The sequence below is a fragment of the Macaca mulatta genome, chromosome 16, assembly GCF_049350105.2.
Source record: "Macaca mulatta isolate MMU2019108-1 chromosome 16, T2T-MMU8v2.0, whole genome shotgun sequence".
Classification (NCBI taxonomy): Eukaryota; Metazoa; Chordata; class Mammalia; order Primates; family Cercopithecidae; genus Macaca; species Macaca mulatta.
The window spans coordinates 45,058,627-45,074,410 of NC_133421.1; the positions used below are offsets into that span (position 1 = coordinate 45,058,627).

The 15,784-nt window shown below is 40.8% G+C and overlaps 1 protein-coding gene and 1 pseudogene across 6 annotated transcripts in view; one reads left to right on the forward strand and one right to left on the reverse strand.

The window, feature by feature from the left end:
• The first annotated feature begins 766 nt into the window (after positions 1-766).
• The window catches only part of AP2B1 (adaptor related protein complex 2 subunit beta 1), a 140,236-nt gene continuing 125,218 nt past the window's right edge, over positions 767-15,784 (forward strand). For 2 of the 6 annotated variants that reach the window (XM_015119084.3, XM_077970803.1), the window contains exons 1-3: positions 767-1,126; positions 7,617-7,676; positions 11,870-11,975. In XM_015119084.3, the coding sequence (XP_014974570.1) occupies positions 7,640-7,676; positions 11,870-11,975 (143 nt within the window). In that variant the 5' untranslated portion in view covers positions 767-1,126; positions 7,617-7,639. The remainder of the gene's footprint in view (positions 1,127-7,616; positions 7,677-11,869; positions 11,976-15,784) is intronic. The other 4 variants (XM_015119083.3, XM_077970802.1, XM_015119081.3 and 1 more) reach the window with 2 other exon arrangements.
• LOC144335444 (transmembrane protein 160 pseudogene) lies at positions 10,133-10,963 on the reverse strand (annotated as a pseudogene).

The window sequence follows — 15,784 nt, forward strand, 5'->3', positions numbered from 1 at the left end:
TGGGCAAAATGTGAGAAAAATAAATAATCACTTTGCTCTCCATCCTTCCTTACACCCTGAAATTAACCTTAGGGACAGCTAGTTCATTTAACCTCATCAATCTTGTTCTCCAGTTCCAGGTCCTGGAATCTAGGTCTTAGTTTCCGAAAGAAACTTACTTTTGTGTAAGCACACCTATTATATACTAGGCACTTGACCTAATTTATCTGGTTTACGCTTCACATGCCCGAGAGAGATACTATCATTGTCTTCATTTCACAGATAAGAAGATTGAGGAGACATTAACTTTCCCAGTCACATTCAGGGTAGGGATTCAAACTCACATCCAATGCCTCCTCAACCTCTTTTACCTGCACCACTATCCTCTAGCCCCACTGCCCGTATATAGCCCTGGGTTATATCACCATTGTCCGCTCTTGAGCCTGGAAGGAAAATGAGCTGAGGGGTTTTGTTTTTTCACAAAGGAACAGGATATTTCATCATCTCTGTGTTTACGTTTTTCAGAGAATTTCTGTGCGAGGTAACAAATCCATTGTCAGCGTTTTAAATATATTCCTTTGGAGTAGCCACTTAACATCCTCTGAGGCCCAGATGGGCCAGCTTTGCTGGGACCATGGGAAATGTTTGGGGCTGGAAGGCGACAGAGATTACCGCCTTGCTAGGTCTCCCGCGCACCCCGATGACGTCACGCGGCGAGGTTCTCTGACGTCAGAGTTTCCTGCCCACCATCTTTGTCCCTGGCAAAGTGGGTTTTGCGCAGTGGCTTAGACCTAGAAAAGAATCGTGACGGGCAGGAAACCATTACACCACCACCCGGGCTGTGCTCTCCGGCTCCCGCCGCCACCCCCGCCCTCGACTTCGCCTCCGCCTCCGGTGAGTTCAGGGAGGCTGCCTTTGGGGTGTGTCCCTAATTGACGGGGTGGGGGACGAAAAGAAGGGGAACCCCAGGCTGGGTCGAGGACCGGCGGAAGCGAGGATATCCTAAGAGCGTGACCGTTGAGGATACAGGGAACCGTCGGGTGTGACCAGTGAGAGGAAAAAGGTTGGAGAAAGGGTCTCCACCATGATGACTGTGGTGCGGTGAGGGAATCCTCGGGTGTGGCAGCAAGTAGTTGGGGGCATGAGGGTAAGATGTACTTCGGAATTGGGGGTTTAGGAGGACCAGAGGCCAGGGGTGTGGCTGATAGAGCCTGGAGGCCGTGGGGGGAACCGTCTTTCTTCCCCGCTCGGCGTCGTTCACTAAGAGTCACTAAGAGTCTGAGACGTGTCCAGCAAAAGCGAAAGGGAAAAACCCGTTTGCTCATTGATGGGCGAACGTCGTCTGTCCAGTAACTTGAGGGTAAGAGACAACCTCTTCCCTGCTCCGTAATGGAGGAGCATATCGCTAGAATCTTGACCACTTGGGGAAAGAAGAGGCATTCCTGACTCTTGGAGGAAGAGTAACCTCCAGAATTGACCCGATGTAAGAGAGGGGGAAGCAAATGGGGGTAAATCTTAACCCACCTTTTTTTTTTTTTTTTCTTCTTTTTCTGGGCTCTGCGGGAATGGTCTGGCTTGGGAAAGGCTGTAGATTAAGCTGAAAGTAAAGAAACTGGAACTTACTGTTATTTCCTTATCATTTGAATCCAAATAATTTGTTCATGCTGCTTATTTTCAAGAGCAGTCTTCTGTTGGAGGGGTGGGGTGGGGGGACAGGCTTTCATTGAACTCACGCGGATGCTTCATTAAACGTTTGACTTTTATTTTATTTTATTTTTATATTTTCAGTGACAGGGTCTTACTGTGTTGCCCAGTCTAGTCTAGAACCCCTGGGCTCAAGCGATCCTCCCTATTCGGCCTCCCACAGTGCTGTGATTACAGGCGTGAGCCAGAGCGCCCAGCCAAACTTGACTTTTGAAAAGAAAAAATGTTTTGAAAACCGCCAAAGACTTATCGTAACCATTGTGGTTTAAAAGAAAATGCATTAAACTTACAAAGGCAGAATGACTAAGAAAGAAGGTGGTCTCAATGAGAATCAATTTAAATTATTAATTACCTTCCTTGTATACTTGAATTGCTTAGCCTCAGGGTACACTTACAAAGTAATAATAGAAAGTAGCAGATGAAGGAGGTGCAGCTCTATAAGAAAACGTGTAACACATTCCAGTGATGACTAAGCGTGCTGGTAAGGTGAGAACTGTTTGCAGGTATCTTAACCGTTGAAACTTTCAAGGAAGCAGAAAGGGTGATGTATAATGCAAGCATCCTCACTAAAAGCTGGGTGGTAAAATCAATATAAATCTAATATTCTGACTGTATATGAAGAAACTCAAGTCCAGTTCTTTCATTCTTTCCGTCCTTAAAAGATCCATATTTTGAAGTACTAACTTTTTAGGCACAGGTTTGAACCAAGCTGAGCAAGGAATATATTAAATAGGGCACCTTCTCCTTTCTCTTGTCCTTTCTTTCCTTCCAGGCTTAAGTTTTCCAGAGTTTAATGTTATTTTGGTTAAGAATTAGATGTAAAACTTTTGAACTCCTTTGCTTCTATATAATATTAAGAAGCTACTTTGTAGTCTAAGTAGAAATCACAGGTGATTTTAGCTTTTGTGTCGTAATTTCTTATGAGAAAAATAATACCTGATGATGCTATTGTCTTTGCATTATTACTGAATATTTGATTAGAAATGAATTTGGCACCTCTCACCCTTACAATAAAAGATTACTGGAATGACATTTCTGCTTTATAATTTGGTTAACTTTGTTCTGTTTTTTACTGTGAGCACTGAGCTTTGTAAAATCCAACTTTGTGAAAAGAAGGGTTTAGGGACTTTACGAACTAATTTGGCTTCCCAGAGAGCCATTTGAATTAAGATCCTATTAATTTTTTTTGACCTTATTCTACCCAAGGTATTAATCTTATTTTGCTGCTCAATTTCTCTTTTAGGGAACTGGAGGGAGGTATAGGAGAGGAGGGACTTTGACAACCTATATTTCATAGAAACTAGGTTATGTTAAATCTGGATATGTAATCCTGTGCAGGGAGGCCTACTCCGAAATGCAGTGACATCACACTCTGGTCAGGGCAAGTAAGAGTGATTATGTGCTTTGACTCTGGCAGCTTTGTTGTTTAACAATGGCCTTAGGCCATATCATAAATCCTCAGAACAGCCGTGACTTGTCTGGTTTGATCTGGTAGAAAGGTAGTGTTAGTTCAAATTCCGTCATGGCTTTGCTTATTTCTCTGGCTCTTCTGAAGGAACATTTTCTCCCCCAAAGGAGCAGCTTGATTTTTGAGGCACTTCAGCAAATATTTGAGTTTTTTTGTTTTTTTTTTTCTTGAGCTCTATTTTGTTTACTTTTTCTGTTACTTCTAATGAAGATGTCAGTTTTTGCCATCCTGTATTTTGGAGACTCTGGCTATGTCCATATCTAGCATGTGATTAAATGTGTCTCTCATTATATGAGGTAAGAACTCACTATATGAGAGATACACTTAATCATATATATGTGATTATTTTTTTGAGGTGAAATTCACGTACCATAAAATGAACCAGCTTAAGGCATACAGTTCAGTGGAATTTAGTACACTGACAGTGTTGTGCAACAATCACGTCTTCTATTTGTTTTTATTTAGACGATTTTCATTTTTCTTGGAGTTTCTTTTGGCTTAAGGCAACAACCAGCTTGGCACCATGTTTCTCTGCCAATATGGATAGGGAATATTGTTTACAATAGTGTTGCTTACTACAGTGATATCCCTTCTCTTTAGAGCAGCAGGGACTCTTAATTTAGAATCTATGTTATGGGCTTCTAAAGATACTTGACCCTCCTCTCTTCCCTGAAATTTTGTGGGTGGGTGCATTATTTTCTAGTTAAGATGAAAACACTTAATGCTCACAGTGAACAGGACAGTAATATATTCCTTGACATTGAAATTGTTACAGATAATGAAATATGTGAGCTGTTAAAGGCATGACTTAAGACTTAGGTTAATTTATTGTTTAATAGAATGTAGTGAAAATTCCTGTAAAGAATTTACTCATGCCTGTAATCCGAGCACTTTGGGAGGCCGAGGTTGATGGATCACTTGATGTCAGGAGTTCCAGACGAGCCTGGCTAACAAGGAAAACCCCCTCTCTACTAAAATACAAAAATTAGCCGGGCATGGTAGTGGGTGCCTGTAGTCCCCGCTACTCTGAAGGCTGAGGCAGAAGAAATCGCTTGAACCTGGGAGGCAGAGGTTGCAGTGAGCCCAGATCGAACCACTTCACTGGAGGCTGAGATCGAACCACTGCACTGGAGCCTGGGCCACAGTGAGACTTTGTCTCACAAAAAAAAAAAAAAAAAGATTTTAATGGGTTGGGCACGGTGATCCCAACATATAGTCTCAGCTACTCGGGAGGCTGAGGTGGGAGGATCACTTGAGCCCAGAAGGCGGATGTTGCAGTGAGTCCCAGCTGGGACTACAGGCATGTGCCACCATGCCCGGCTAATTTTTGTATTTTTATTAGAGATGGGGTTTCGCCATGTTCCCCGGGCTGGTCTCGAACTCCTGAGCTCAAACTATCTGCACACCTCGTCCTCCCAAAGTTTTGGGATTACAGGCATGAGCCATCGCGCCTGGCCAAAAAAAATTTAATGCGTGTGTGTATAAGACCCTTTTCAAAGAAATTGGGTGACGAATTCTAAGGAGGTTTTGTTTTAAAATCTTAAACAAGTTTTAAAGGACATAGCATAGCATAGTAAACATCCTAGAAAGATTGTAATGGATTTGAGCTATAGTCCTTCTTTGAGGCTCAAGTAATCATTTCTGTTTATTGGTTTTTCTGTTTGTATATATAAATTCATAGATAACTTCAGATTTATTCCAGGTCTTTTATGTGAAAAATTCCTTTCTTCATTTGCCCACTTCACATTTAGTTTACATTATGAATGGATTAAATGATTATAACATTCTTTGAATTTTTGCTAGAAAGGCATTGTAAAAACATTGCATAAGGCAAGCCTCAGTATAATTTTTAATTATAACAAGTATTAAAGGAGAAATTTCTATATTCTGTAATGATATTTGTGAGTCCTAGCTCACTTCTTTTAACAAGATCATTCTGTGAATTTCTGGTACAATCTAAAGAGCTATTGGGATCAAGACTATAAATAGTAATTAGCTGGTTGGAAAGATAGCAGATGAGTCTAATTTCCATTAAACTGTACAAGTAGCACATTTTTGAGATCAGATTTGAACCAGAAGTTTTTCATTATTTTATGTTTATCTGGCTCTTTTTTCTTTCCTTTAATTACATTGATTTGTTTGCTGCTTAGGTCTTTTCTCCTAGATACATATTTACTATTGTTTGCCAAATATATTATGTCATATTGACCTGATAATAATGAGCAGGTGCCAGCATGTCTTGTCCTGAAGTTGGTAATAAGTATTATTAGTGATGGTGATAAGGAAAAATATATTCATTTTTGAGTATAGAAGGAATATTATTAAAATATATATATATTTATATATTTTTTCCCCTTGAGACAGGGTCTCACTCTATCATGGAGGCTGGAGTGCAGTGGTGAGATCATAGCTCCCCGTAGCCTTGACTTCCTAGGCTCAAGTGATCCACCCGCCTCAGCCTCCCAAGTAGCTGGGACTAACAGGTACATGCCACCATGCCTGACTAATTCTTGTATTTTTAGTAGAGATGGGGTTTTATCATGTTGCCCAGCTTGGTTGCAAACTCGTGTGCCCAAGCAATTCACCTATCTTGGCTTCCCAAAGTGTTGGGATTATAGCATGAGCCACTGCACCTGGCCTAAATTTCTATTTGTTTATTTATTTGAGATGGAGTTTTGCTCTGTTGCCCAGGCTGGAGTGCAGTGGCATGATCTCTGCTCACTGCAACCTCCGTCTCCCAGGTCCAAGCGATTCTCCTGTCTCAGCCTCCCAAGTAGCTGGGATTACAGCTGTGTGCCACCACACCCGACTAATTTTTGTATTTTTAGCAGAGACAGGGTTTCACCATGTTGGCCAGGCTAGTCTTGAACTCCTGACCTCAAGTGATCCGCCCACCTCGGCCTCCCAAAGTGCTGGGATTACAGGCCTGAGCTACTGTGCCCAGCCCCAAATTTTAATGTATTTAAAGAAGTCAGGTACATTGGACAAAGTCTTATAGTTTCTCAAATCAGAAAACGTGGTCTTATTATTTAGTAATAAGTGGCCAGACTGCCGTTTTTGTTAGTTGGGGCCATTTGTCATCTGGATTATTTCTTCTGGAAATTGGGATGGAAGAGTTAAGGTTGAGGTTGAGATCCACGTTCTTTTGTTTCAACACCAGTTTCAGTCTCGTGTCTGAACAGATATCTTAGTCTTTTGCCTTGTTTGTAACTATAAACTGACATTATTTGAGAATACTCTTGGACTAAATCTAGATTGTTGGAAGTAAGAAAGCCACATTTTTTTGTTTAAATCCAAAAATATAGTTAGGTACAATGAATAAGATCTAGTATTTGATAGCAGATAAGGGTGACTACAGTCAACAATAATTTACTGTACATTTAAAAATAACTAAGAAGGTATACTTGAATTGTTTATAATACAAAGAAAGGATAAATGCTTGAGATATTGGATACCCTATTTACCCTAATGTAATTATTATGCATTGTCTGTCTGTTACCAAAATATCTCATGTACCCCACAAATATATGCACCTACTACATACCTACAAAACTAAAACTTAAAAAAAAAAATTCCATGTGTAGGTCATGGTTGCCTCTCTAGATGTTTGTTGTGAAAGAATATTGTCCTACTAATTTTGAATTTTTTTTTTCGGAAAGAGATTCTTTTTATTGAAAGTTTCATGTAGTAGGTCGGCAAAATTGTTTTTTCTTTTTTTTTTTTCTTTTCTTTTTTTTTTTTTTGAGACGGGGTCTTGCTCTGTCACCCAGGCTGGAGTGCAGTGGCCAGATCTCAGCTCACTGCAAGCTCCGCCTCCTGGGTTCACGCCATTCTCCTGCCTCAGCCTCCCGAGTAGCTGGGACTACAGGCGCCCGCCACCTCGCCCGGCTAGTTTTTTTTTTTGTATTGTTTAGTAGAGACGGGGTTTCACCGGGTTCGCCAGGATGGTCTCGATCTCCTGACCTTGTGATCCGCCCGTCTCGGCCTCCCAAAGTGCTGGGATTACAGGCTTGAGCCACCGCGCCCGGCCTGTTTTTTTCTTTTGACCTTACACTGCTTCAGAATATATGCTTTGGAGTGATTCCAGCTTGAGGCAAGGAATTTACCAGATTTTCCTGAATGGAAAGTAATTGCAGATATATTTATAAAAAGGTCCAGCTTTAGCTCTTGAAAGCTTTGAGGATTTACTGTGGATAAAATCACAAAGCCATAATAGGTTCATATTTTTACCCGATTACATTTGGCCTTTAGATTTTTGCCCCTATTAGCAACTTGAGGAGTTACATTCTTAGTTTTCTCTGCATCCCTTGAACCATCAACGGTGGTGATAAAGGAAGATGATACTCATTTTTAGAAATTCTTAAATATAAGTGTTCCTAAAATTAATTGGATGTTTGTAAAATTAATTGGATGTCTTGTTGGATATCTGTAACCTGAATGAAGGAATTCTTTTCTCTTGCTGTAGGTGCACATTAAAGATCCAAAGTCATGACTGACTCCAAGTATTTCACAACCAATAAAAAAGGTAAGTATGAGAATACAATCAAATCTTTGAAAATTTTCAAAAGTTGTAGTGTAAGACTGCCCCAAGCAGAATGTTCCTGACCTCTTCCTTCAGACATACTACATGTTGACAATCTCATTGGACATCTACTACTTCTATAGATAAATGTATTCAAGCAAGTTATTAAAGAGTAGATTTTAAAAGATAGGGCTGTGATGCACATTATTTTGACTTGAAGGTTCTGTTTAGTGAAAGAGACTCCTCTTTTCTGTTTGAGATCAATAATGATCCATTGAAGATTGGTTAAGTGTGAGGAGGACAAAAGAAGCAGCATACTTTTTCTCTTTTATTAAATAATTTTTACTTGGAAATAAACATTTTATAACAAAGAATACAATTAAAGCAATACAGACATGTATGTAAAAGGTAAAAATGAAAGTTCTCCCTTCCTGTTCCCGTTCCCAAGGGAACTTGGTATATATCCTCAAGTCTTTTTCCATGCATGTAAGTGTATATATTAATACATATGATTTAAAAATTTTTTATCTTTAATGAAAAAGCAATCTTGCAAAACAATAAATAGAAGTGGGTTATTTTCATATCCGTCCATATACATCTACCTTGTTCTTCGTCTAGATGTGTATTTAAAACAGGAAATCTCTAGAGCCATCTATGATTTTTAGGTCATAGACTGAATTACTTGAGGGGCTTTGAACTTATTAGTCTCATCATCTTTGTTATCAGTAATATAATGCTTGTTTTTATGTATGTGTTTGGGTCTAGGAACAAAGGATTCTTCTGGGGGAAGTCCAACCTTTCATCTTTTGTAAAATTGTTCCTAAATAAAATAGATCATTTCTAGAAATGTGGAGGGTCTTCCCATCAAAGACAAACATTTTAGCCCATCTCAGCTTATTGTGCCTGTAGCTTAGCTTGCTTTATTTGTTGCTTAGGATCAGAATTCTGTGCTTTTGTATTCAGGAGTCCTTATATTTACCAAAGTATTCCAGACATGACACCAACTACCATTCTTCTTTTTCTCTTGTTGCAGTGAGTTGCTTAATTACATCAGCTTGTTGTCTATAGCTTTCAATCTTGGCAACACGTTAGAATTGCTCAGGCAGGGAACTTTGAAATAATATTGATGCCTGGGTCTCAACCTCAGCCTGATTTCATTTGTCCTGGATATGGTCTGGGTGTGGGGATTTTAAAGCTTCTTCACGTGGCCAGGCATGGTGGCTTATGCCTGTAATCCCAGTATGTTGGGAGGCCAAGACAGGAGGATTGTTTGAGTGCAGGAGTTTGAGACCAGCCTGGGCAACATGGTAAGACCCTATCTCTATGAAAAAAATTAAAAAATTAGCCCTGTATGGTGGTGCACACCTGTAGTCCCAGCTCTTTGGGAGGCTGAGATGGGAGGATCATTTGAGCTCAGGAGGTTGAGGCTGCAGTGAACTGTGACTGTGCCACTGTACCCTGGCCTGGGCAACAGAGAGAGACCCTGTCTCAAAAGAAAACAAAAATTAAAAAGAAAGCTCCTCAGATTGTTTTAATGTGTAGCCATGATTGAGAACTACTGCTAGCTGCTAACAGTGCTTGGTAGGTTTGATTGGGGGGAGGAGGAGGGAGAAAAGATAGGAATTTAATAAAGTTGTAGAATATATGACTTTCCCTCTTTTAGTACCCGTCTTTGGTCCTGCCCAACTTTTTCCTCCTTATTTTTATTACTTACACCTCACAAAAACCATTAGCCACTTGTCATTCATTCTCAGCTTTTTCTGATTTTCTTTTGGAAATATGTTTATTTCTTCTGTTAGCATTTTGTATGCTTTGATGAACCAAATGTCTATAATTCTATAAAGGGATATAATTACAATTAAATAGTTACAATTTTAAAACTCTCCTAAGTCTTCAAACCTACTCTTGAAAAGGGTCCTGGTGACCTTTTTTTAATTCAGGCATTTGTAAAAGTTTGAGACTGCAGATTGAATCACTGCTGATAAACATCATACTTAAAAAAAAATTGATAGATTGTGTTCCCTGTGCTTCCTGCGACACCCACCAGAACTGCCACTGAAACATATTCTTTAAATTTATGCTTTTGGAATTGGAATAATTTCTGTTACATCCTGCTTTGATTCTACAACACCTGCTGCTGTTCACAATTCAGACTTTCTGAAACCCTGCCGTTTGTCCTTTACTGTTCCCGGAAGTGAATGAGAGGAACTAAGAGCTGGATTTGGCAGGATGGGACGTGGTGAAGGGTCCTATGAAGAATGACTCTTTAAAGGGCCCAGCTTTTCTTGCTATGCTACTTTTGTAGCAGTTGATTAAATAGAAATTTTGGAACAATTTTTTTTGCCTTATTGGCCATGAGTATTGAAACGAAAGAGTGTTCTACTTATGTGTCTTACTAATTTCTTCCTTTCCACATAAGGGTTTCCGGCAAATCACGTAGTGTTCTGTCCCCACTATTTCTTTTCTTTTTTTTTTTTTTTTTTTGTGGAGGAGGGGAGGTCAGGTTTTAATGTCGCAGTCCTCAGGCGCCGTCATCCAGAGCCTGCCAGGGCCCGCGGCCATGTCGCTCACTCTGGTGGCAGTCGGCCCGCCTCATCAGGGCCTTTCGCGGAGACCGCCCCGTCGTCCTCGGGCACCAGCTCCACGTCCAGCTCCAGCTACCGCATATAGAAGCCCACGGCGCACACCTAGAGCAGGCGCACACCTAGAGCAGGCTGGCGGCGAACACGGCGCCTGCAGCTGCGCCCCCTAGCGTCAGCTGCATGGGTCCCCGCAGCGCCGCCAGGCCCACCGCGTGTGAGACGCTGCCCCCACACCACACACAGGCGGCCCAGCAGGAAGAAGCCATATGCTGCTTCGCCATCCATGTCACTCTGCATGAAGGAGATAACCCCGATGCCCGATGCCAGGAGGCCATTGCGGAACCAGAGGAAGAAGGCTGTCTCGTGCGCCTTTCGGAGGAGCCTGGCGCCCGCACAGTCCAGCTCAGACACTGGTGGCAGCGAAGCCCCGTTGCGGGGGCCATGGCCGAGGGCGAAGGACCCCTGGGCGCCCCCCGTTCCGGGGCCACTGAGGTGGCAGTAGCAACCTCCGAAAGCGGAGACTGTCCCCACTTTCTGTGCTGGTGAATGAGATCTGGTGGAAAGGAACGACAGGGACAGTCTTGAAGGTGGAGGAAAGTCTTTGAGGCATGGTAGATGAGCTGGAGGATGTAGATGGAAAGTTGAGGTGTGAGTAGTCAACCTCTTTTTCATGGGCTTAGTGGTTTTTTTCCATTTCTTTTAAACAATATTAGGGTTGTTACTTTCTTTTTTATTTTGGGTCCAGCATCTTGAAGATAGGTGAGCCTGGAGACCAGGCCTTAAAATAGTGGTTACAGTCCCTGACATTTTACAGTGCGGAGCCTAAGCAGTCATTCAAGATTGCACGTTTGGAATTGACTCCATTGTATACCATTCTTGGTTTCAAGATTATTCTTGTTTGATTGAATAGGAAGGGCCTTAAAGCCCACTAATTTATTCAAGCACTGATTAAAATAGTGATTCTCAACATTGGGTGTGCATTAGAGTCACTTGGTGGAGTTCTTAAAGGTATAAATATGAGTTCTCCTTGACATTATGATTTATTTGGCCCAGAGTGGAGCCTGTACTTTGTTATATTTAGTATTTCTTAGGTAATAAGAGTGTGTGGCCAGGGTTGAGAAGCTTTGAATTCAAGAGTCAGGAGACACAGTGCTAGCCCAAGTTTGTCACTCACTCTGTGAACTTTGAGCCTCATTTCTTAATCTGTAAAACCGAGCGTGGGTAAATGAGATAATACATGCCTGCTCCCTACCTACATTTATGTTCTTCTCCAGACTTTAACATTCTGATGTAAGATCATCCTTCATATACTGTTATCTCCCCACTGTAGCTAGATATAATGAGATTTACTTTTTCCCACTCCTGTGGTTCTTAAAGATCTGGATTGCACCTTCCTCTCTGGCCATAATTTAAAAGGTTTTTAAAACTTACTGATGACTTCCTTATCAGTGAGTCAGGTAATAGTCTAGGGCTTTGAATTTTACGTATTCTATAATTTTAAAATCTTATTTCAGTTGCTGCTCTGCTATCCCGGTATTGGTTATTATATAGTGCAGTATTCTGCTCTAAATCTGTGGTCCTGGGACCTCACCAGTTTGTTCTCATCTCTTGCAGGAGAAATATTTGAACTAAAAGCTGAGCTCAACAATGAAAAAAAAGAAAAGAGAAAGGAGGCTGTGAAGAAAGTGATTGCTGCTATGACTGTGGGGAAGGATGTTAGGTAAGAGTCATCACTATTTATCACTTTAGAGGTCCATACCCCATCTTATGGCCTTTACTGCTTTTCCTTTAAAACTATCATAGTCATGGAACCTCTAAGAATGGGTTTGTCCTACTAAAAACATCATCAGGAAGTACAGTCGCTTTTGTATTAATGCTCTACTTAAGTGGGTTTTTTTTTTTGTTTTGGGGTGTGTGTGTATTTGTGTTAGAACAGTGAAACGAGTTTGATTTTTTTGCATTCACATCTAGCATAACACCTCCTGAGAGCTGGCACAGTTGCAAATGTTTTGGCTGAGATAGTTTTAGAAGATGATAAAAATATACTGAGAAGCATAAGTTCACATGATCTTTAATTGGCTCAAGCCACTGCCCTCAGCTTTACAACTGTACATTCAATTGCTGAATTCAAGATGAAAATCAATGTTAACCAAATCCATGTAGTCTTATTTCTTATTTCTGTAATTAAGACCATTTGGAAATAAGTAAGGATTATATGCAGGCCCCGGGGATTATCCTAGGACTCTTTCAGGGGGTCCATGAGGTCAAAGGTGTTTTCATAATAATTCTTAGATGTTACTTGCCTTTTTCACTATTTTGATGTTTACAGTGATGGTGCAAAGCAGTGGTGGGTAAAACTGCTGGTGCCTCAGCATGAATCAAGGCAGTGGTACCAACCATAATGGTAGTCATCGTATTCCTTACCACCGTGTGCTAAAAAAGAGCAGTTTCACTTAGGAATGTCCTTCATGAGCAGTAAAAATTTGTTTTATTAAAACTTGAACCTTTTTAATACTCTGTTTGATGAAATAGGAATTACCCATAAAGCTATTCTGCTGCATAGCAGTGTGATGGTCGACTTGAAAAAAAGCCCTTGTGGGGTTGTTTGAATTGCAAACACCATTTTTATGTGAAAGAATGATTAAGAGACAAACTATATTTAATCAGACTTTGGTATTTGGAAGATATTTTATCAAAAATGAACAAAGTGAACCTGTTACTTCAAGGGAAAAAAATTGACAGTAGATACATTTCAGGTTTTAAAGTAAAAATTAGAATTTTGGAAAACCTGTATCTCCCATCATAAGCTTGACAGCTTCCTAATGCTTAAAGACTTTTCTGAGGAGATTGGTGGTGAAATTAATGATTGTGATTATTTGCTGTTTTATAATGAAATGTGTCAGCATAGCTCAGTGAACCAATATTTTTCCAAATGACCAGAGCCTATGTATATCACAAAATCATGCACAGATAAAAGATCTATTCAAAATACAGTGTAGGCCAGGCGCGGTGGCTCACGGTTGTAATCCCATTACTTTGGGAGGCCAAGGCAGGTGGATCACTTGAGGTCAGGAATTCGAGACCAGACTGGCCAACATGATGAAATTCTGTCTGTACTAAAAAAAATACAGAAAAGCCGGGCATGGTGGCACGTGCCTGTAATCCCAGCTACTCTAGAGGCTGAGGCAGTAGAATCGCTTGAACACAGGAGGCGGAGGTTGCAGTGAGCCGGGACTGCGCCACTGCACTCCAGCCTGGGCAGCAGAGTAAGACTCTGTCTCGAAAAAAACAAAAAAACAAAATAGAATGTAAATGAATGGATTTTAATACAATCAAGTACAAAAAATTTATTGATATGGTTTCAGATTCTATATTGCAACTAACTTTTAAGAAACTACAGTGTGTGGACTCAGAAAGAGGAAAACCACCATTTGTCTAGTTTTATTTATTTATTTATTTATTTATTTATTTATTTATTTTTGAGACAGGGTGTTACTCTGTCACCCAGACTGGAGTGCAGTGACGTGATCTTGGCTCACTGCAACCTTTGCCTCCCAGGCTCAAGTGATTCTCCTGCCTCAGCCTCCCCAGTAGCTGGGATTACAGGCGTGCACCACTGCCACCTGGCTTTATTTTTGTATTTTTAGTAGAGACGGGGTTTCACCATGTTGGCCAGGCTGGTCTTGAACTCCTGACCTCACATGATCTACCTGCTTTGGCCTCACAAAAGTGCTGGGATTACAGGTGTGAGCCGCTGTGCCTGGCTTGTCTAGCTTCAGTGTAACATCAAGAATTTCTAGTTATAACAACAAAAAAAAGAGAAAGTAAGGAATATCTAGTTATATGAAAAAGCTATTAAAATATTATTTCCTTTTCCAAGTTTTATACATGTATGAAGTTGGATTTTCTTATATTTCAAAACAACATTCTACAAAAGGTTGAATGCAGGAACATATGAGAAAGCCATTTTTGTTTAAAGTAGATATTAAAGAGAGTTGCAAAAAAAAAAGCAGTGTTACCATCTCATTAATTTAAAAACAGTACATTTTACCTTGAAAATGTTATGAAATGGGTTTATTCTTATTTTAATGGATTAATTTTTAAAAAATTTCTCAGTTTTAATTCCTGACATGGTAAAATATCAATAGGTATATAACTCACACGAACAAAAACTCTTTGGGATCTCAGGAATTTTTAAGAGTATAAGGGGATCCTGAGACCGAAAAGGTAAGGGCTGCTTCCCTAGCCAGACAGGGAGCCCAGACAGAAATGGCAGCCTAGGAAATGACTCTGTATCTTCTCTTGATCCAGGTGCTGCTCTTCTGAGGTGAATTTTTGCTATTTTTCTTTTGTTTGTTAGCACATAAAGCACATTTGGTTTTTAAATTGCTGTCCTGTGACCATCTATCTAAGGAGTTGGCAGACTTTTTTGTAAAGGACAAAATAGTAAGTACATCAGGCTGGCATAGAAAGTACTCTTTGCTTAGCAGGCGAAGAAGCAAAATTGAGTTTGTTAGGTAGGTACTTACGTAACAAGAGAGATGATAAATTTCCACAAATTTTTTATTGAGGATATTCAAAGTAAAATAATAGTTAAGTATAATGTTTTGTACCACAGGTCTACCATTAAGTGGGATTCTTTTTGGGGGATGATAACATTTTGCTTAATTAGGATTCATAGTATTTTTCATCATCGGATTTGTTTTATTTATTTATTGTTTTGAGATGGAGTCTTGCTCCATCGCTCAGGCTGGAGTGCAGCGGCGCAATCTCGGCCCACTGCAGCCTTTCCTCCTGGGTTCAAGGGATTCTCCTGCCTCAGCCTCCTGAGTAGCTGGTACTGTATAGGTGCCTACCATCACTCCTGGCTGACGCCAAGTGATCCACCTGCCTTGGCCACCCAAAGTGTTAGGATTACAGGCATGAGCCACCATACCCGGCCAAGATTCATATAGATGAACACTTAGTTCATCTATAAAAACCACTTTTAGCTCATGGATTGTACAAAAATCCAGCACTGGGCTAGATTTAGCCCACAGGTGGTAGTTGCCTATCAGTGATCTGTCTAGTCACTGAAGGGCTGTTTTTGCCAAAGAATAAATCTGGATTGAAAGCATCAGTACAAACAAATGGTAAAAATTGTCATAACTCTTTTTTTTGCGGGGGATGGAGTTTCATTCTTGTTGCCCAGGCTGCAGTACAATGGCGTGATCTTGGCTCACTGCAACCTCCGCCTCCCAGGTTCAAGCCATTATCTTTTTTTTTTTTTTTGAGACGGAGTCTAGCTCTGTTGCCCAGGCTGGAGTGCAGTGGCCGGATCTCAGCTCACTGCAAGCCCCGCCTCCCAGGTTCACGCCATTCTCCTGCCTCAGCCTCCCGAGTAGCTGGGAGTACAGGCGCCCGCCACCTCACCCGGCTAATTTTTTTTGTATTTTAGTAGAGACGGGGTTTCACCGTGTTAGCCAGGATAGTCTCGATCTCCTGAACTCGTGATCCGCCCGTCTCGGCCTCCCAAAGTGCTGGGATTAC